Here is a 21,849-nt window from a genome sequence, read left to right as displayed (position 1 = left end):
TCATGTAGCAGAGGGCAGGACAAGATGAAGGCTGAACAGCATTTTTCATTTTCATTTCATTCCATTCATTCATTCCATCAACAAGAAAAATCCAGTGACACAAAGTGAGTAGATTCTGAGGAGAGAAAGATGAGGAGAGAGGAGGACCTTCATGGAGCTCATGGGAACACAGGAAATCATAGAAAAGCAATCGACGAAGAAGGGAAATGGCAAGGAATTTAGAACTGGTGTCTGGCTTCTGTGGCTGGGGCAAGGGATCAGGAAGTCAGCAGCATCAGTAAAAGTCAGTTCAGAGAGAAAGGATAGAAGACCTTCAAGCAAATGGGCTCAGAGAGCAGCCAGAAGCAACCATGTTTGTATCTGGTAAAATAGACCTCAAAACAAAATCATTCAGAAGAGACAAAGAAGCTCACTTCATACAAATAAAGAGAATGAGAAGAATCCAACTTACAACTGACAACAGACAGGCACGAGATAGCAGCAAACTTGGGTTCACTGTCACACACTGAAGTAATACATCCCAGCTCAGAAGCAGTGGAGGAACCAGCTCCCAGCAGCAGAGAGGTCATGTCAACAGTGTGAACACTCCCACCAGCAGACAGGTCATCCAAACAGCGTGAATACTCCCAGCAGTAGAGAGGTCATGCCAACAGTGTGAACACTCTCACCAGCAGACAGGTCATCAAACAGTGTGAACACTCCCAACAGCAGACAGGTCATCAAACAGTGTGAACACTCCCAACAGCAGACAGGTCATCAAACAGTGTGAACACTCCCACCAGCAGACAGGTCATCAAACAGTGTGAACACTCCCGCCAGCAGACAGGTCATCAAACAGTGTCAACACTCCTGTCAGCAGACAGGTCATCAAACAGTGTGAACACTCCCACCAGCAGACAGGTTATCAAACAGTGTGAACACTCCTGCCAGCAGACAGATCATCAAACAGTGTGAACACTCCCACCAGTGGACAGGTCATCAAACAGTGTGAACACTCCCACCAGCAGACAGGTCATCAAACAGTGTCAACACTCCTGTCAGCAGACAGGTCATCAAATAGTATGAACACTCCTACCAGCAGACAGGTCATCAAATAGTGTGAACACTTTTGCCAGCAGACAGGTCATCAAATAGTGTGAACACTCCTGCCAGCAGACAGGTCATCAAACAGTGTGAACACTCTCACCAGCAGACAGGTCATCAAACAGTGTGAACACTCCCACCAGCAGACAGGTCATCAAACAGTGTTAACACTCCCGCCAGCAGACAGGTCATCAAACAGTGTGAACACTCCCACCAGCAGACAGGTCATCAAACAGTATGAACACTCCCACCAGCAGACAGGTCATCAAACAGTGTGAACACTCCTGCCAACAGACAGGTCATCAAACAGTGTTAACACTCCCGCCAGCAGACAGGTCATCAAACAGTGTGAACACTCCTGCCAGCAGACAGGTCATCAAACAGTGTTAACACTCCTGCCAGCAGACAGGTCATCAAATAGTGTGAACACACCCGCCAGCAGACAGGTCATCAGTGTTAACACTCCCGCCAGCAGACAGGTCATCAAACAGTGTGAACACTCTCACCAGCAGACAGGTCATCAAACAGTGTGAACACTCCCACCAGCAGACAGGTCATCAAACAGTGTTAACACTCCCGCCAGCAGACAGGTCATCAAACAGTGTGAACACTCCTACCAGCAGACAGGTCATCAAACAGTGTGAACACTCCTACCAGCAGACAGGTCATCAAACAGTGTGAACACTCCCAACAGCAGACAGGTCATCAAATAGTGTCAACACACCCGCCAGCAGACAGGTCATCAAATAGTGTGAACACACCCGCCAGCAGACAGGTCAACAAATAGTGTGAACACTTTTGCCAGCAGACAGGTCATCAAATAGTGTGAACACTCCCAACAGCAGACAGGTCATCAAATAGTATGAACACTCCCACCAGCAGACAGGTCATCAAACAGTGTGAACGCTCCCACCAGCAGACAGGTCATCAAACATTGTGAACACTCCCGCCAGCAGACAGGTCATCAAACAGTGTGAACACTCCCGCCAGCAGACAGGTCATCAAACAGTGTGAACACTCCTGCCAGCAGACAGGTCATCAAATAGTGTGAACACTCCTACCAGCAGACAGGTCATCAAACAGTGTGAACACTCCCAACAGCAGACAGGTCATCCCAACAGTCTGAACACTCCCACCAGCAGACAGGTCATCAAACAGTGTGAACACTCCCACCAGCAGACAGGTCATCAAACAGTCCCAACAGCAGACAGGTCATCAAATAGTGTGAACACTTTTGCCAGCAGACAGGTCATCAAACAGCTTGAACACTCCCACCATCAGACAGGTCATCAAACAGCGTGAACACTACCACCAGCAGACAGGTCATCAAATAGTGTGAACACTACCACCAGCAGAAAGGTCATCAAACAGTGTGAACACTCCTGCCAGCAGACAGGTCATCAAATAGTGTGAACACTCCCACCAGCAGACAGGTCATCAAACAGTGTGAACACTCCTACCAGCAGACAGGTCATCAAACAGTGTTAACATTCCCGCCAGCAGACAGGTCATCAAATAGTGTCAACACACCCGCCAGCAGACAGGTCATCCCAACAGTCTGAACACTCCCACCAGCAGACAGGTCATCAAACAGTGTGAACACTCCTACCAGCAGACAGGTCATCAAACAGCGTGAACACTCCTGCCAGCAGACACGTCATCAAATAGTGTGAACACTCTCGCCAGCAGACAGGTCATCAAACAGTGTGAACACTCCCAACAGCAGACAGGTCATCAAACAGTGTGAACACTCCTGCCAGCAGACAGGTCATCAAACAGTGTGAACAGTCCTGCCAGCAGACAGGTCATCAAACAGTATGAACACTCCTGCCAGCAGACAGGTCATCAAACAGTGTGAACACTCCTACCAGCAGACAAGTCATCAAACAGTGTGAACACTCCTACCAGCAGACAGGTCATCAAACAGTGTTAACACTCCCACCAGCAGACAGGTCATCAAATAGTGTCAACACACCCGCCAGCAGACAGGTCATCCCAACAGTCTGAACACTCCCACCAGCAGACAGGTCATCAAACAGTATGAACACTCCTACCAGCAGACAGGTCATCAAACAGCGTGAACACTCCTGGCAGCAGACAGGTCATCAAATAGTGTGAACACTCTCGCCAGCAGACAGGTCATCAAACAGTGTGAACACTCCCAACAGCAGACAGGTCATCAAACAGTATGAACACTCCTACCAGCAGACAGGTCATCAAACAGCGTGAACACTCCTGCCAGCAGACAGGTCATCAAATAGTGTGAACACTCTCGCCAGCAGACAGGTCATCAAACAGTGTGAACACTCCCAACAGCAGACAGGTCATCAAACAGTGTGAACACTCCTACCAGCAGACAGGTGATCAAACAGTGTGAACACTCCCACCAGCAGACAGGTCATCAAACAATATGAACACTCCTGCCAGCAGACAGGTCATCAAACAGTGTGAAAACTCCTACCAGCAGACAGGTCATCAAACAGTGTGAACACTCCTGCCAGCAGACAGGTCATCAAACAGTATGAACACTCCCACCAGCAGACAGGTGATCAAATAGTGTGAACACTCTCACCAGCAGACAGGTCATCAAACAGCGTGAACACTCCCACCATCAGACAGGTCATCAAACAGCGGGAACACTACCACCAGCAGACAGGTCATCAAACAGTGTGAACACTCTCACCAGCAGACAGGTCATCAAACAGTGTGAACACTTCTGCCAGCAGACAGGTCATCAAACAGAGATCTGAAGAGCATTTCATCCAGTTACCACACAGCACAGATCGCATCCTGAGACTTATACCAGTCTGAGCACTTAACAGAAAACTGAAGTAACTACTACTATTCTATTAGATCATAATAGAATTAAACTACAGCTCAACAGCAAAAGGTGCTACAAAAAATATTCACATGCTTGGAGACCAAACCGTGCACTGTCCAATGCCATGTAGGTAACTGAAGCAGTAAAAGGAGAAACCAACAAGTTCTTGGAATCTAATGACATCAAAAGCTTTGAAAACACCAGAAACTTTGAGATGAAAAGGCAGTATTGAGAGGAAAATTATAGCCATCAGTGCCGATATTAAAAACAAATGAAAAAAGTTCTCAAATAGAAAAAACAAAAACAAACAGAGTTCTCAAGTAGGCAGACTTATAATATACCTCAAACACCTGGACAAACAGGAACAAACCAAGTCCCAACTAGCAGTTATAAAGAAACAGCAAAAACTAGGAAAGAAATGAATGAGTGGAGACTATAAAAAGAATGAGACAAAAAATTGGTTATTTGATAAAAATAAGACTGATAGCTAATTTGACCCAAGATTGAGAGGAGACTCAAATTAATAAAGTTAGAGATGAATAGGGAATATCACAACACATTCCAAACAAATCAAAGGATCATGAGGAAATTCTTTAGAAGCCTACATTCAAATAAGAAGAAATAGATATTTTATTTATTTATTTATTGCGGGTCCTGGGTTGGGATGCTGTCCCTGAGCTTTTGTGCTTGAGCCTAGAACTCTACCACTTGAGCTACAGCTCCACTTTGGCTGGTGCTTAATTGGAGATAAGAGTGTCATAGACTTTTTTGCTCTGGCTGGCTTTAAACTGTGATCCTCAGATCTCAGCCTCCTGATTAGGTAGGATTACAGGCGTGAGCCACCGGCACCCAGCTCATAAATTCTTAGAGTTGACCTGCTTAAATTAAACTAAGAGGCTATTACATACGTAACAAGCAACTAAACTGAAATAGTAATAAAGAATCTCCCAACAAAGAAAAGCCCAGAACCAGATGGATTCACTGCCAAATTCTGCCAGACCTCAAAGAACTAATACCAATATATCTCGATCTCTTTTACAAAATAAAAGAGGAATACTACAAAACTTATTCTGACAAGCAAATATTACAATCATACCAAAACTAGAAAAAAACACAACAAAAACAGAATTATGAATTACTTTTGTTGAACATTGTTGCAAGAATTCTCAATAAAATTCCTACAAACCAAATTCAACAGTACATTAAAAAAATCATACATCATGATCAAGTTGGTTTCATCCCTAAAATTACATTAAAATAAGTGTAATACACCACATACACAGAATCAAGAACCAAAACCACAGGATCTTTGCAATCGATGCAGAAAAAAGTCTGATGAAATTTACCATCATTTTATGATAAGAGCTTTGAAGAATCAGGAATGGAAGAAACTCATCTGAACTTCATGGGACAGATCTATGGCCCACATCACATGGAATAGGAGACAATGTGATCATTTCCTCTAAAGCATGGGAAAGGGCCTCTGCTCTCCCACTCACTCAGTATAGCACCAGAATTCCTAGCCAGAGCAGGAAGACTGGAGAAAGAAAAGGAATTCCAAGAGGGAAGGAAGAAGTGGAATTATCCCTGTTTACAGATGACGTGATCCTATAGTTAACAGACCCTGGAGACCTTACAAAAAAAAATCTAAAACTTAATAAATACCTCTGTAAACATAGCAGGATATAAAACCAATATGCAAAAAGCACTAACTTTTTAATATATTTATATATTTACATTTTATATATGAACAATGAACAGGGTGAGAAAGAAATCAGGGGGAAATTCCATTCACAGTAAACTCAAAAATAATAAAAGACCTGGGTATTAACCAAGAAAGTCACAAATCTCTACAATGAGAGCTATAAAACCTTGAAGAAAGACATTGAAGAAGGAGTCAGAGATGCAAAGAGCTCCCGTGCTCCGGGGGCAGCAGAATTCAACACCGTGAAGACAGCCATACTGCCAAAAGCCGTCCACAGATCCAACACAATGCCCACCCAAATCCCAACATCATTCCTCATAGAATGAGAAAAGTCAATACAAAATTCATTTAGAAGCATAAAACACCCTGGAAAACAAAAGCAATCCAAAGTAAAAAGTGTATCACAATACCAGACTTGGGATTATACGACAGAACCATGGTAACAAAAAAAGCTTGGTACTCGTTCAAAAACAGTTTGAAGACCAATGGAACAGTATAGAAGGTCCAGAAGTAAAATCCCACAGCAACAGCTAGCTAAGTTTTAATAAAGGAGCAAAAAACATGCTTTAGAGAAAAGGTATCCCCTTCAAAAATGGTGCTGGGGAGCTGGAGCTCCATCTGCAAGCAACTGAAACTGAACCCCTGCCTCCAATCATGTGCCAATTGGATCAGAGAGCTCAAAGTAAGAGCTGGAACTCTAAATCTACTGTAGGGCAAATGTGCAGACCCTGAAATTATAGGCACAGGTAAGTTTTTTCTGACTGAAAGAGGATGGGCAAAAGAACTGACATATTAGACTATATCAAATTAAAGAGTTTCTGCACAGCAGGGGGAGAGGGGCACACTGGAGCAGGGGGGAGGGACACACTGGAGCAGGGGGAGGGACACTGGAGCAGGGAGAGGGACACACTGGAGCAGGGGAGAGGGGCACACTGGAGCAGGGGGGAGGGACACACTTGAGCAGGGGGGAGGGACACACTGGAGCAGGGGGGAGGGGCACACTGGAGCAGGGGGGAGGGACACTGGAGCAGGGGGGAGGGACACACTGGAGCAGGGGGAGGGACACTGGAGCAGGGGGGGGACACTGGAGCAGGGGGGAGGGACACTGGAGCAGGGGGGAGGGACACACTGGAGCAGGGGAGAGGGGCACACTGGAGCAGGGGGGAGGGACACTGGAACAGGGGGAGGGGCACACTGGAGCAGGGGGGAGGGACACTGGAGCAGGGGGGAGGGACACTGGAGCAGGGGAGAGGGGCACACTGGAGCAGGGGGGAGGGACACTGGAGCAGGGGGGAGGGACACACTGGAGCAGGGGGAGGGCCACACTAGAGCAGGGGGGGGACACACTTGAGCAGGGGGGAGGGACACTGGAGCAGGGGGGAGGGGCACACTGGAGCAGGGGGGAGGGACACTGGAGCAGGGGGGAGGGGCACACTGGAGCAGGGGGGAGGGACACTGGAGCAGGGGGGAGGGACACACTGGAGCAGGGGGGAGGGACACACTGGAGCAGGGGGGAGGGACACTGGAGCAGGGGGGAGGGACACACTTGAGCAGGGGGAGGGGCACACTGGAGCAGGGGGGAGGGACACACTTGAGCAGGGGGAGGGGCACACTGGAGCAGGGGGGAGGGACACCAGCAGGGGGGAGGGACACTGGAGCAGGGGGAGGGACACACTGGAGCAGGGGGGAGGGACACTGGAGCAGGGGGAGGGGCACACTGGAGCAGGAGGGAGGGACACACTGGAGCAGGGGGGAGGGACACACTGGAGCAGGGGGGAGGGACACACTTGAGCAGGGGGAGGGGCACACTGGAGCAGGGGGGAGGGACACACTGGAGCAGGGGGGAGGGACACTGGAGCAGGGGGGAGGGACACTGGAGCAGGGGGAGGGACACACTTGAGCAGGGGGGAGGGGCACACTGGAGCAGGGGGGAGGGACACTGGAGCAGGGGAGAGGGGCACACTGGAGCAGGGGGGAGGGGCACACTGGAACAGGGGGAGGGACACACTGGAGCAGGGGGGAGGGACACTGGAGCAGGGGGGAGGGACACACTGGAGCAGGGGGGAGGGGCACACTGGAGCAGGGGGGAGGGACACACTTGAGCAGGGGGGAGGGACACACTGGAGCAGGGGGGAGGGACACACTGGAGCAGGGGGGAGGGACACTGGAGCAGGGGGAGGGACACACTGGAGCAGGGGGGAGGGACACTGGAGCAGGGGGAGGGACACTGGAGCAGGGGGGAGGGGCACACTTGAGCAGGGGGGAGGGACACACTGGAGCAGGGGGGAGGGACACTGGAGCAGGGGAGAGGGGCACACTGGAGCAGGGGGGAGGGGCACACTGGAGCAGGGGGGAGGGACACACTGGAACAGGGGGAGGGGCACACTGGAGCAGGGGGGAGGGACACTGGAGCAGGGGGGAGGGACACTGGAGCAGGGGGGAGGGACACACTGGAACAGGGGGAGGGGCACACTGGAGCAGGGGGAGGGGCACACTGGAGCAGGGGGAGGGACACTGGAACAGGGGGAGGGGCACACTGAAGCAGGGGGGAGGGACACTGGAGCAGGGGGGAGGGACACACTGGAGCAGGGGGGAGGGACACTGGAGCAGGGGGGAGGGACACTGGAGCAGGGGGGAGGGGCACACTTGAGCAGGGGGGAGGGGTACTGGAGCAGGGGGGAGGGGCACACTGGAGCAGGGGGGAGGGACACACTGGAGCAGGGGGAGGGACACAGTGGAGCAGGGGAGAGGGGCACACTGGAGCAGGGGGGAGGGTCACACTGGAGCAGGGGGGAGGGACACTGGAGCAGGGGGGAGGGACACTGGAGCAGGGGGGAGGGGCACACTGGAGCAGGGGGGAGGGACACACTGGAGCAGGGGGGAGGGGCACACTTGAGCAGGGGGGAGGGGCACTGGAGCAGGGGGGAGGGACACTGGAGCAGGGGGGAGGGGCACACTGGAGCAGGGGGGAGGGACACTGGAGCAGGGGGAGGGACACACTGGAGCAGGGGGGAGGGACACACTTGAGCAGGGGGGAGGGACACACTGGAGCAGGGGGAGGGACACACTGGAGCAGGGGGGAGGGACACACTTGAGCAGGGGGGAGGGGCACACTGGAGCAGGGGGGAGGGACACTGGAGCAGGGGGGAGGGACACTGGAGCAGGGGGGAGGGACACTGGAGCAGGGGGGAGGGGCACACTGGAGCAGGGGGGAGGGACACACTGGAGCAGGGGGAGGGACACACTGGAGCAGGGGGGAGGGACACACTTGAGCAGGGGGGAGGGGCACACTGGAGCAGGGGGGAGGGACACTGGAGCAGGGGGGAGGGACACTGGAGCAGGGGGGAGGGACACACTGGAGCAGGGGAGAGGGGCACACTGGAGCAGGGGGGAGGGACACACTGGAGCAGGGGGGAGGGACACACTGGAGCAGGGGGGAGGGACACTGGAGCAGGGGGGAGGGACACTGGAGCAGGGGGGAGGGACACTGGAGCAGGGGGGAGGGGCACACTGGAGCAGGGGGGAGGGACACACTGGAGCAGGGGGAGGGACACACTGGAGCAGGGGGAGGGACACACTGGAGCAGGGGGAGGGACACTGGAGCAGGGGGGAGGGACACACTGGAGCAGGGGGGAGGGACACACTTGAGCAGGGGGGAGGGGCACACTGGAGCAGGGGAGAGGGACACTGAAGCAGGGGGGAGGGACACTGGAGCATGTCCCTCTCTCTCGGGCAGCCAGTGTCTAGTGCAGAGACCGCCACAGTCTGGCTGGGCCACCCACACAGACTGCCTGGCGCTCTGCCGCCAGTGCTGGCCTTTCCTGTCTCTGCGGTGCCAAGTCAGCTGTAGTCCACCTGCAGCTGGATCTCACAGGCAGCCATGTGAGCCAGCCACCAGAGGGCGGCCTCGGCCCCCTCGCTGGAGCTCTGCTGTGGACTGGGGGCGCTTGCTGTGGAGCAGTAACCAGGAACACACAACCCACATCATTTCCAGGGCGGTCGCCCCAGAGTGCCGCAGGCCAGTGGCTCACACCACAAACAGGGCCAAGCCTCCGCACCCCTGGCCCAACTCAGCTGAGGCTTGGGCAGGGCCCTGGCTCCGCAGCCTCGGCCACACTCAGCCAGCCGAGCATCTCCTGTTGTCCTGTGGCCTGTCCCTGTGCGCTCTCCTGAAGAAGACACGGGTCCTGGGGTCAGGCCCACCGACACCCTGCAGAGCCTCACCTGAGCCTCACGCTTCTTGGGGACAGAGCACTGGCAGGCTAGGGAAGCACCGGACGCCCCCCGTCCACACCAGGCCTCACCACTAGTCCCAGAGCAAACGGCAAGCTTCCTACCCTCACACACAGGGCCTTCCTGCAGGGGAGGCCAGGGGCCTTATGCCGCAGCAGCTCGGCTGAGGACCAGGAGGGAGATTCTCACCGGCTGGGCATCAGATGAGAGATGAGAGGCCCCAGCCATGGTGCCAGCAGCCCTCACTGACCGTGAAGAGACAAAGCGCCTGAGGGAGGAGGGCGGTCCCCGGCTCTCCAGGTGACAATGCCCAGGCCCCTCCCACCCCTCCCCCAGCCCCACCGCTGGCTGTTCAGCTGTTCACACTGTGACCTGCCAAATACTAAATGACTTGAGACTGTGGGTGTGCAGAGTTAAGTTTGGTTCTGCAAGGTTAGACATGAAGTCGCCTCACCAAGTGCCTTCCAACAGTACCGGCCTCAGGACCACAGCTGGCCAGCCAGGCTCCACAGCCGGCACACATACACCAGCTCCGCCCTGACAGCGTGCCGAGTTTTGAGCCGTTTCACACATTCTGGTACTTTCTGCTTTCTGTGGGGTCAAGTGTAAACACACACTTACTTTTCTTCCTTGGCTGCAGGAGACTGCTCGTGATCGTACTGACTTAAATTTTTATAGGCTTTTGTCAGACTTTCACTGAAGTCTTCTGGAACTTCATTTTTATCCAGTTTTCTAGAATGAATTCAAACAAGACAAACTGACAATTTGTTAACATTGTTCTACGGGAAGCTAAATCTGGGCATCTGTCTCCCATCTGTTGCCTGTGGTCCCAGCTCTGGTTTTCCTCCTCTCTCCCCTCAGCCCCTCCTCATGAGACAAATGCTGTCCTCCACCGTATGGATCCCTTCTGCCCAAGCAAGACTGAGATAGGCCACAGGCCACCGCCAGCGCTGCCCTCTGGGGAGCTCCAACCCCTGTCACGGTCCCCGTCACAGGAGTGCTCGGCATCGTTGGGCACTGGGTGTCTCGAGCCCGACCTGGCGGAGGCCTCAGGGCCTCAGGCTCCCCAGGGGAGGTGACCTCGGCCTGCGCTGTCCCCAGCCACTCACGCCTTCAGTGTGTTGATGTGGAAGGAGACGGACAGGTTGATGGAACTCTTCTTTTCTTCCCTTAACTGGAGCTCATCCATTAATTCATGACGAACCTGACATAAAATACACAGAGTATCGATCTGGATCCAAACAAGGAATTAGAGACATAGTTCTGGGTCTTGGTTTTATTACTTACAAATTTGACATTTGTAATTAAGATGTATCTCTTCACTAAGCTTTATCTTCAGATTTTTCAGCTCTAATTTAAAGCTGATTCAATCATATTAACAAGGGGCGAATGCTCTGGGGGCTCAGGCCTTAGAAATTGTAACACTACAGGTTTCCTGTTCTTCAAAATTTGCACCCCAGTGACCAAAGCAATCATACAACACGCGGTGGAAGCCCGGACTTGCTTCCTGTGGTGTCCGCAGATTGTTTATGGTGTTTGGGTGCTACGTGCCATGCAGTTTCCTGAGCAGCGGCTTCTCACCATGAGGGAGAAGATCTGCCGGTACTTGTGCGTCACGTTGGCCTTTATGAAGGGTGCCACTGTGGTGCAGAACTTGGCCGCGTCCTCCTTCCTCCCCGCCTCCAGGTAGCAGTCCAGCAGCTCCCTGGCAACACAAAAGCGGAGGGCTGAGCGGCCGCCAGGGCGCTGCGCGCAGGGGCATGCTTACGTGTCACAAACTTAGAAAGGGCCTGGAGGACCGACGCGGGAGACGGACGCCACAGCAACCAAAGGGACATTCAAAAAGGACACCGAAGAAGCATTTTTATCCATAGCGACTTCATTTAAAGGCTCTCCAAATGGCCACAAGCCCACAATTTCTGATGGAGATTTAAGAGTGGAGTCTGGTTCGGATACCATGGTCAGGTCCCTGGCCTGCACAGACAGCTCTCCTTCCGGGCCAGCCCACGGTGACCAGGCCAGTGCTGATGGTCTATCTGGGTTGGCTGTAGCTCTCAGGTCTGGCTGGGCCAGCAGGCACCGGTGCTGTCTCATGGCTTAGCTATCTGCTGGAGTGCTCACTATGCTAAGAATTCACTGCACTAAGATTTTTAAACTGTGGGCTGGGTCTGGAGGTGGAACTGTAATTCCTTTGCTTGGAGACTGGACACACCTCTCTTGTCTGTAGACAGGTCATAGGGAGAGGCAGGCACTGTGGGATCGATGGCAGGGACTACAGGCTGGCCACCAGAGTCGCAGTCCAGAGTCAAGGATGGGCAGGATCTGCCACCCAGGTGGCGGGGCCAGGGCAAGCCACTCACATCATCAGCTCGGCTCGCCACTCCTTGTCTTCCTCCTCTGTCTGATTTAACACGCTGACAATCTGGGCGAGGCTGGGGATCACCAAGTGGTGGTATCCTGGGATGAGGAAGGGCCTCACCATGTGCCAGTACAGCACCGAAGCATTGAACACCAGGAAGTAATACCTGTGGGTAGGGGCCACGTCAGGGTCTGGGGCAGCTGCAGCAGGGGCTCCGGCCCCAGCCCTGGCCGGGAGAAAGGGCAGATGCCCCACACCCTCCAGTACCCACCCCGTACCACCCTGCCCCGGGACCAAGGGCTGCCCCATGCTGCATAAGTCTGCCACACGCTGCCATGATTCCCAGGTCTGGACTGGGCTACTCTCATTTATTCTACAAGGTTGTGATTCCCATGAAAACCCTCCACGAGCTGGAGAGGAGCGTGCATGGAAGGTGGCGCTGAATGAAGGGCATCAGGCCAGTGGAGGGGGAAGAATTCCGTGAAAGTGTGAGGGGGGAGGGAGACGGGGGCGGCACAGGGGCTGGAAGGTACCAATGGAGGGCGGCTCTTCCTCTGGGGCTCGGGGACCTGAGGTCCTACCCGATGCCTAACAGCAGGCAATTCTTGGCCCCAAGGGCAGTCTGGGCCACCCCCTAGTCCTCCAGAGGCAGCTCTGACCACCATGTCACCCCCTGGCCTGCCCCAGCCTCCGGCACCACCCTCCACAACAGGCTGTGCTCAGGCCCTGGCTCGGGGCTGGGCCCCCAACCTTGTGGCAGGGAGACTGGGGCCAGGGAAGCCCATCCCAGAGGAGAGTGAATGGGAGTCCCTCACACTCCCTACCATACCCCACAGGCCAGCAGTTCCAGTTTAGGTGTGAGCTGAACACTTCCAACAGTGCCATTTGTGGAGAAGAAAGCACTCATCATGTGGACACCCGCTGGACGGTGAGCAGGCACCTTTGCCGACGGGAGACCTTGGCCCAGGAGCAGTGGGCAGCCAGCCCACTGGAGACATACTTTTTTTGTTTTTTGATGTCAGTGCTGAGGCTTGAACTCAGGGCATGGGCCCTGTCCCTTAGCTTTTTCACTCAAGGCTGGAGCTCTATCAACTAGAGCCACAGCTCCACTTCTGGCTTTTGGGTGGTTAAAGTGGAGATAGCATCCCAGTGGCTTTCCTCAGTTCCCAGGATTGAGCCACCAGTGCCTGGCTGAGATGCTGACCTTGGAAGGCCAGGGAGAGCGGCCCAGGGGATAGGTCCACAGAGAACACCTCGTCTACACCCTAACCAGCCACTCAGGAAGGCGTCTGTGTGGACACGGTCATCTCCCACGCAACAAGACACCCCTGTGATCAAACACTCTTAAAAACACAACACAGACCCGAAAGGGGAGCTGGACCGCCCAAGCAGATAGAGCCACGGATGGGTGTTGGCACTAACCCCGCGAGGGAGGGACAGCTCACCCAGGCCTACCTCGGTTCTCCTTTGGCAAAGTTTATAGCCTTCATGTACTGAGTCACACAGTTTTCAAATTCCTCCTAAAACAACATCAAGGATGCACAAGTGAAACGACCTTGCCACCTAAGTGCCCTCCGCTGCTGTCACTTCTGCCGACACACACTGAAGACGGTGCTTACACACAGTGAGGAGCCGGGGGGAGGGGGGGGCTGAGTGAGACAGGAACCCCACAGCCTGCACCAGGCACCGGCTCCCCCAGCCCCCCGCTGCTCCTCAGACACAGCCCACACACGTCAGCCACCTGACAAGCAGTGACTGGCGCCACAGGGAAAGCGCCACCCTGGCTGTCACTCCATTTGCTAAGGCCTGTGTAGGCTGCCACCCGCTGATGCTGGGGGCCGGGTGCTCTCACCAGGCTGTTCACGGACTGTGGGGCACATAACTGGGCCCTGCACAGGTGTGCTCGACCCAGAAACTGGGTGACGGGTCCCTTCACCTTGAAGTACATCTGGATGCAGTCCTCGCTCACCTCTGGCCGTCCCATCTGCAAGACAACAGGACCGGAAGAGAACCTGAAAGATTCTCTTTGGATGGTACATCCTGAGTGCCGACCCCCTGCCCCCCAGGGTCACCCACACACCCCTCCCCCACGGGGTCACTTCCTCTCCCCATGGGTCATCCATACGCCCCTCCTCCAAGGATCACTGCCCTCCCCCCCTCCCTCCCAGGATCACCCGCCCACCCCTACCTCCCTCTCAGAATCGCTGACCCCACCCTTCCCTTGGGTCCCCCCACCCCACTGGCCTCTTCAGCTGTGCGCATCCAGAGGTAGGGATGCCCTCCCAAGGGGCTGGGCAGTCACCTTGAGAGCCTGCTCTGCACACAGCACAAACAGGTCTGGGCTGAAGCTTTCTGAGGGGTCGAACTCAGACTTCCCCAGGTTGGCAGATTTGATCAACTGGTAGGCTCGTTCCAGGGCCTCTGCGTCTACCCGCGCAGGGGTGGGCGGAGGCACAAGGTGTTAGGAGAGAAGACCCACCGATTGGCCCGCGGAGACCCCCACGTCCCACCCATTGGCCTGTGGAGACCCCACGTCCCACCCATTGCCCCGCGGAGACCCCACGTCCCACCCATTGCCCCACGGAGACCCCACGTCCCACCCATTGGCCCGTGGAGACCCCACGTCCCACCCATTGGACCTGTGGAGACCCCACGTCCCACCCATTGCCCCGCGGAGACCCCACGTCCCACCCATTGGCCCGTGGAGACCCCACGTCCCACCCACTGGCCCGCGGAGACCCCACGTCCCACCCATTGGCCCGCGGAGACCCCACGTCCCACCCATTGCCCTGCGGAGACCCCACGTCCCACCCATTGGACCTGTGGAGACCCCACGTCCCACCCATTGGCCTGTGGAGACCCCACGTCCCACCCATTGGCCTGTGGAGACCCCACGTCCCACCTAGGTCCGGCCCACGGGGTGGGAGGTCCGGCCCACGGGGTGGGAGGTCCGGCCCACGGGGTGGGAGGTCCGGGCCCACGGGGTGGGAGGTCCGGCCCACGGGGATCAGAGGTCTGACCCACGGGGTGGGAGGTCCGGCCCACGGGGTGGGAGGTCCGGCCCACGGGTACCTTGGCGGCTCTCTGCGCGGGCCAGCTCCTGTGTGATGACCAGGTCCATGGCGCCTGGGCCGAGCTCTGTCAGCCAAGGCCCGACCAACGGCGGTTGCCTAGCGACCAGCGGGACGCGGATCTGGCCCGCGGGGCGGGGGAGAGGCGTGAGACCGGCGGAACCGGCTGCGGCGGCTCAGCTCCGCGCGGGGCGGGGCGCGGGCTGCTGCTGGCCTGCCAACCTCCAACCACCGCTCTGTCCGTCCTGCTAGGAGAGGAGCGAGGAGGAAAGAGGAGAGAGGAGCGAGGAGCCGCGCCACGCAGAACGACCCAGGTGAGCGCTGCTCCTGGCGCCCAGCACCCAGCCCTGTGCGGGAAAGGGGCCACACCTGCGCGGGAGGCTGGGGCGGGAGGCTGGGCGGGGAGGCTGGGCGGGGAGGCTGGGCGGGGCCTGGGTGTAAAGGGGTGTGGCCTGAGTGTAAAGGGGTGTGGCCTGAGTATAACGGGGTGTGGCCCTGTGGGAGGCTGGGTGGGCCCTGACAGTAAAGGGGTGTGGCCTGCGTATAAAGGGGTGTGGCCCTGTGGGAGGCTGGGGCGGAGCCTGGGTGTAAAGGGGTGTGGCCCTGTGGGAGGCTGGGGGCGGAGCCTGGGCGTAAGGGGCGGGGCCTGTGGGAGGCTGCAGGCACCTGTAGATTGTTCAGGGTAATTGTTCAGGGCTGGGGAGGAGACGCCCATTCTGTGTGTGGAATCCGATAGTGATCTGCTTTACTGGGGAGAAGCTCTTTTCCCTTCCCAGATCTTCCCAGGTTCTCTAGCGCTCCGATCCAGTCGCTTAGGCTTTCCTGCAGGGGAGGTCCTCTTCCCCTGTGGACGTCTCGCCTTCCAGCTGCGTCTGCTTGGAGTCTGGCTGGATTTGTTTGGCACATTCATTGAACTGAAATGCCTATAGCTGTGCATCGTTACTTCTGGGCCTTCTACTCTCTGGTTTGTTCCTACGGCTCTGAAGCCAGAGAGTGTGAATCTCCCGAGAGACTGCTGTGGTCACTGAAGGCCTCCATGTTTCTACAGGAACTTTAGGATTGCCTAGGAAGGCCTAGACGTATCCAGTTCTTACAGCTGAGGGGAAGAGAGGGTCACAGTGGCTCAAGAGCTGCGTGCACAGGTCCATAGAAAATGAGGCTTGTCGAAACCAACTCAGAGAAATGGAAACAGGGGTTTTATTGTACTGTTTGCAGTTATTTCTTTTTTTTGTCCTTTGGTTTATTCTCTGTGATCACTTTTTTAAAATTTCTGTACCCTTTGTTTTGTGTATAAGCTCATCTGATTTGGGGAAGGGAAGAGGAATCGCAGAGACGGTGGGTGAACCAATGCAACAGTGATACTCACTAGACTGTGTTGTAAATGAACGTTACAACTTGGTGGGGAGGGAACAGGGAGGGGGAAAAGTCATTTCCTGACTTATGTGACTGCAACCCTCTGCACACCACCTTCCCAGTAAAATTTAAAAGTTTTTGTGAAAGTGACATTGGAATCTTGGTGGGGATTTTATTGACTCTGTAGGTTGCTTATGCCAATATAATAATTTTCACATACCCATGAACATGAGAGATTTTTCTACCTTATGGTTTCTTCCATTTTTTTTCTTCAGGATTTATCTTTTTTTTTTTTTTTTTTTTTACAGCACTGGTATTTAAACTGCAAGTGAACCAGTATAAAAAAACAACGTCTCATAGGTGCATGACAAAAACAAACGAACACCCAAATGTCTGGCCCTGGCTTAAAATCAACGTGTTAACATTTGCCTACAGGGCACTGACTTAGCAACAAGCCTCCTTTGTCCTCCTCGTAGAAGGCATATGGCTGGTGTCTTGGTGGAAGAGGCCTGTGCATGTTTAGTCTGTGCTTGCAATAAACGCCTCAGCTGGTAGCTGCGTGTGTCAGCCCAGCTACTAGGAGGCTGAGGTCTGAGGATCGCTGCTCAAAGCCAGTCTGGGCAAGAAAATTTGTGAGACTCTTGTCTCCAGTTAACTGTCAAAAAAAAGCCAGAAGTAGAGCTGTGGCTCAAGTAATAAAATGCTAGCCTTGAGCAGAATGAAGCTCAAGGATAGTGCTTAGGCCTTGAGGTTAAGCCCCAGGACCAGCACCAATAAACAAACCAACAAAGAAATAAATAGCAAATAAATACTTTCCCAAGAAATGGCCTCTGGCTGCCTGAGGTTTTTGTTTTTGTTTGCTTGGTTTTTTTTTTTGTTTGTTTTTGTTTTTGGGGGGGTCCGGTCGTGGGGCCTGAACTCTGGGCCTGGGCGCTGTCCCTCAGCTCTTCAGCTCAAGGCTAGCGCTCTACCACTTGAGCCACAGCGCCACTTCCGGCTTTTTTGTTCCTGCTTACATGGTGCTGAGGAATTGAACCCAGGGCCTCATGCATGCAAGGCAAGTGCTCTACCACTGAGCCACCTTCCCAGCCCCTGTTTTTGTTTTTGTTTTGCCAGAACCATTGGCAAAAATGGTTTGGTATGACATTTGGCTTAACTGGCAGGATTTGTTGGTAAATATGGCCGGTTCCCTGGCAGATCTCAGGCCTCACCTTGCCAGGTAGGAGCGTCCCCAGTCCCACCTAGGCCCTCCTCAAGGCTTCTGAGTTTTCCTTGCATGGTGTTGTTGGCCTTTTCGTTAGGTACTTAAGGCTTTCACGAAGGAGTTGCTTCCCTAGTCCCTCCTCTCTCTGTTTCTCAGAGCTCTATGCCGCCCAGGCTGGCTCACACCTGTGATCTAGCTCAGCCTCCCATGTACAGGGAGTACAGGCATGTGCCACCATGCCCTGCTAAACTTTGATCTCGTAGCCCTTTGGCCACTGTCTGCCTCCTGGCACACTTCCGATGGAGACCCATACCAGGGCCCCACAGGAGTGACCACACTCCACTCACACCTTGGCCTGCTGGTGAGACTTAGATTCAGACACAGCCCACAGGAATGAGGGTGAACAGATCTCTGACAATTATGTGTTTACATTTCCTTAGATACCTAAAAATGTGGCACGTGCTGTCACATGATGTGCATATGGGCGTGCACTTGTGACGTATGTGCTACATGTGTGGATTTCCTGTGACCTAGAGGGGCTCCCATCTGGATACAGGCGTTGAGCACCGATTCCACCTGAGAAATCATGACTTTCTTTCTGCCCACCTGAAACCTGGGGATGACATGGGACTGACATGGGGTCTGGCCTCGGTGACCCTCCCACAGACCGGGCTCCCGTGTGACCAGCACTGCCTGCCCAGCCTCTCCAGAGGCCCTCAGCAGTGTGCCGGGTCAGGAAAAATATCAAGATTTCATTCTGGAGTGTGGTGCTGTGGCACACGTGGGAAAGCAGGTTTTCCTTGGTGAGCTTCAGGCTCTGGAGCAACGCACCAACTGAAGAGAGATGCCCAATCCCTGCTGATGTAGCCATCTGTTCATTCACAAAGACAACCCTCAAGTGGGTCTGTGTTTATCCATGAAGATTCTCTGCACCGTGTGATAAAATAGTTACTTCTCTCCAGGAAGTATCTCCCAAACATTGCATCTGAGGCCATTAAATATTAAAACTAGTTTTTTCTGGTCCACAGTAGTCATAAATACCAGCACTGCGACACAAGTTGTGTTTCTTGTTGGATCTATTTCACTTTATCAAGACCACCCGGTTCACTCCAACCTACTTTGCATGCCTGAGAACTGAGTATGGAGGTTTGGGGTGTTAGTTGCCCCTGAAGTCCATGTCCTCTGCAGGAGCTCCCAGGCTGCCCTGGTCAGCAGTATCTACCCGCCTCCTGTCTCCCCGCCGTGCCCATACCCCACGCCAGCAGGAGCACAGAGACAGGGATGTCCCCCACCCTGCACACAGGCCAGCTGTGACGGGGATCTGCTGGCTTTCACCGGGCTGTGTCAGTCTTCTCCAAGATCCTGAGCCTCTCTGTCCTCTCCTAGATGCTGACCCTCTCTGTCCTCTCCTAGATGCTGACCCTCTCTGTCCTCTCCTAGATGCTGACCCTCTCTGTCCTCTTCTAGATGCTGACCCTCTCTGTCCTCTTCCAGATGCTGACCCTCTCTGTCCTCTTCTAGATGCTGACCTCTCTGTACTTTCTTCTGGATGTCACCTGTACCCACAGCAGAATGTCCTTGTCACCTGGCCAGTCCCTCCAAGCCACATTGGGCTCCACATTGAGGCTCCAGGTCTAGCGGAAGAAAGTTGCCCACCAATGTCTCCCTACCCCACTTCCCTCCGAGGCCACAGAATATCCTGTGGACCAGTTCTGTGGTGGTGTCTCCACAGATGGAGACCCAGTGGCACAGACCCCCACTTCTGCCAGTCCCAAGGAGCCCACACTTCACACCCTTGTGCACAGTCTGACCCCACTCCAGGCTGGAAACTTGCTGGAAGAGCTCAAAGAACTCAGGGAAATGTTACAATGTCACAAGCCTATCATAAACACCGCAACGAAGCCGCTACACCAACAGCCAGATGAAGAGGCAGACAGAAAGGGGGTGAGCACCTTCCCACATCTGTCTCCCGGTTACCTTCAGCTCAAAACGGTCCTCATGCCAAAGCATGAATTTTGATCATCCATGTCAGTCTACCTGTCAGCCTACCTTCTTGTCTGTCTGTACATCTGCCTGCTTATCTTGCTGGTTGGTTTGTTTATATTTGTTTTATTCTGCCTGTCCATCTATCTGTGTGCCCATCTGTCTGCCTGATAGTCTGCCCGTCTGTTTGTCTGTCTGTCTGTGTACCTGACCATCTGCCTGCCTGCCTGTTGGCCTGACTGCTCCTCTGTCTGCCTGACAGTCTGCCCGTCTGTCTGCCTGTCTGTCGAGGATTCTGCACTTGGAGTCACAGCAGTAAGGATCTTGTGCATCTAGCATTTTGCAAACATAGTTGAATTCTCCGCCGATGATGTATTGATTTACATGTCTACTGACAAGAACAAGCACAGAGTGTCTTCACACCATGTCTACATAGGCTGCTGTCAGACTCGCTGACTATTGCTGTGCGATGACTGAACAGCTTCCCTCTTGTAGTTCTAACCTGCATTTGTCTTATCAGGAGCTAATGTAGGCATCTTAACTGCAGGCCTCAACCTCATTTCCTTTTGGTCAGCTGGCCATCATACTTTTCACAAACTGTCTTTAGCCAGCGCTTGGCAATGTTCTATTTGTCAGGCACTTTGTATGTGAAGGCAATGATCATGTGTGATTTGTATTTAAAGTGTATCTCCTGTTTTTGTGGTTGTTGTGTTTGATCTAGCCTATGTTGATTTTGGTCAGAGGATTTTAAAAATCAAATGCAGCCGAGTTCTGGGGTGGCCTCCTGCCAAGCTGGGGGCAGAGCCGGGGCCCCCAGCAGCTCGAGGCCCGGCCTCCCTGCCGCATGCCAGGCTTTGGTGAGCCCGTTGTCAGGAGACCCCAGCCGGCCCCTCGCACCGAGGTCCTATGCGTGTGAGCCAGCTCTGCAGAGCTCACAGTACTGTTTTTGTTGTTCCAGTTTACAATATGCTCGGCATCTGCTGTGTTAGGCCATTCCTCGCTTAAAGCCTGCATTTGTTCTATCTTTCCAGCTATATCTGCATGTTTATTTCTATGTGAAAACATACTGTTGGCATTGTCACTGGGATCGCACTGAAGACACAGATGAGTAGAGACTGACACCTTTCAGAGGGTGCAGAGTGTGGGCCAGATGCACTGTGACCCCTTCTGTCTCCTCATCTTCTGGTTGATGATAGTGACTTGGAATGTGTGTCTCCATGTCGATATAAGGGAGATAAGGGAGGCTTATCCATATAGCAGGCCTCTAACATGGGGGGGGAGGGGGGGTGTCCTGGGCACCGTTCTCATAGACTGGGTTCGTCAGGACCTATGGAACTGGACTGCATGTTTTGTTGCTTGGAGCAGCTGCATGGGTCTATGTTTGTGTGCACATGTGGTTTTGATATGTGCACATGTGCATGTGTGCAAGTGTTCATATGTATAAGCATGTGTGTGGGGGATGTGTGCATGGGTCTGGATACGTGCACGCATATTGACACAGAAGATGCTGTGGTGGCATGTTTCGAGGTGACAGTCAACAATTCAAGGAGATGCTTTCTGAGCCTTCACTCTGCTTAAATGCAGAACTTCCAGAGGACTCAGCTGCCACGAGCACTTTGAGGGGTGCCTCGGCACTCAGAGCAAGCTGAGAAAACAGTGTGGACAGAAGCCCACCGACTTTCGCTCGGCCCCTGTGGGAGTGGCTGCTTCACCGTCTTACACAAAGCTATTTTAGTTAAGCCACACCTGTCAATTACTTCTCTAGGGGCTGGAAGCCCCTCGTTCAAGTGGTAGAGCACCAGTTAAGTACAAACTGTTTTTCTGACACATGCCTGTGTTGACCAGGTGTCTCGTTTTGGTTGATTGCTTGGATCAACTTTGAACTCCATTCAAAGTGGCCAGGTGCACAATATTGTGAGCTTAAGTTCTGACCAGTGGGATGAAAGGCAGTAAAACACTGGGTGGGCCACTGGACCCAGCTTGCTGTCTTGGCAGCAACAGGCCCTTCTGCAGAAGGAAAATCAACCTTTCTAGCTG

At 54.0% G+C, this 21,849-nt stretch overlaps 1 protein-coding gene across 1 annotated transcript in view; it reads right to left on the bottom strand.

The window, feature by feature from the left end:
• The window catches only part of Cfap46 (cilia and flagella associated protein 46), a 103,569-nt gene extending 88,247 nt beyond the window's left edge, over positions 1-15,322 (bottom strand). Inside the window, exons 1-8 of the mRNA XM_042672300.1 lie at positions 15,274-15,322; positions 14,504-14,628; positions 14,054-14,185; positions 13,657-13,721; positions 12,203-12,367; positions 11,424-11,547; positions 10,952-11,046; positions 10,464-10,574 (exon numbers count right to left, since the gene is read on the bottom strand). Coding sequence (XP_042528234.1) covers positions 10,464-10,574; positions 10,952-11,046; positions 11,424-11,547; positions 12,203-12,367; positions 13,657-13,721; positions 14,054-14,185; positions 14,504-14,628; positions 15,274-15,322 — 866 coding nt within the window. The remainder of the gene's footprint in view (positions 1-10,463; positions 10,575-10,951; positions 11,047-11,423; positions 11,548-12,202; positions 12,368-13,656; positions 13,722-14,053; positions 14,186-14,503; positions 14,629-15,273) is intronic.
• Positions 15,323-21,849: the final 6,527 nt, after the last annotated feature.

This window comes from Dipodomys spectabilis, unplaced genomic scaffold (assembly GCF_019054845.1).
Source record: "Dipodomys spectabilis isolate Male_0828 unplaced genomic scaffold, ASM1905484v1 ptg000693l, whole genome shotgun sequence".
In the NCBI taxonomy this organism is placed as follows: Eukaryota; Metazoa; Chordata; class Mammalia; order Rodentia; family Heteromyidae; genus Dipodomys; species Dipodomys spectabilis.
Note: the sequence above shows the minus strand (reverse complement) of the source record. Positions and strands in the feature narration are given on the sequence as shown.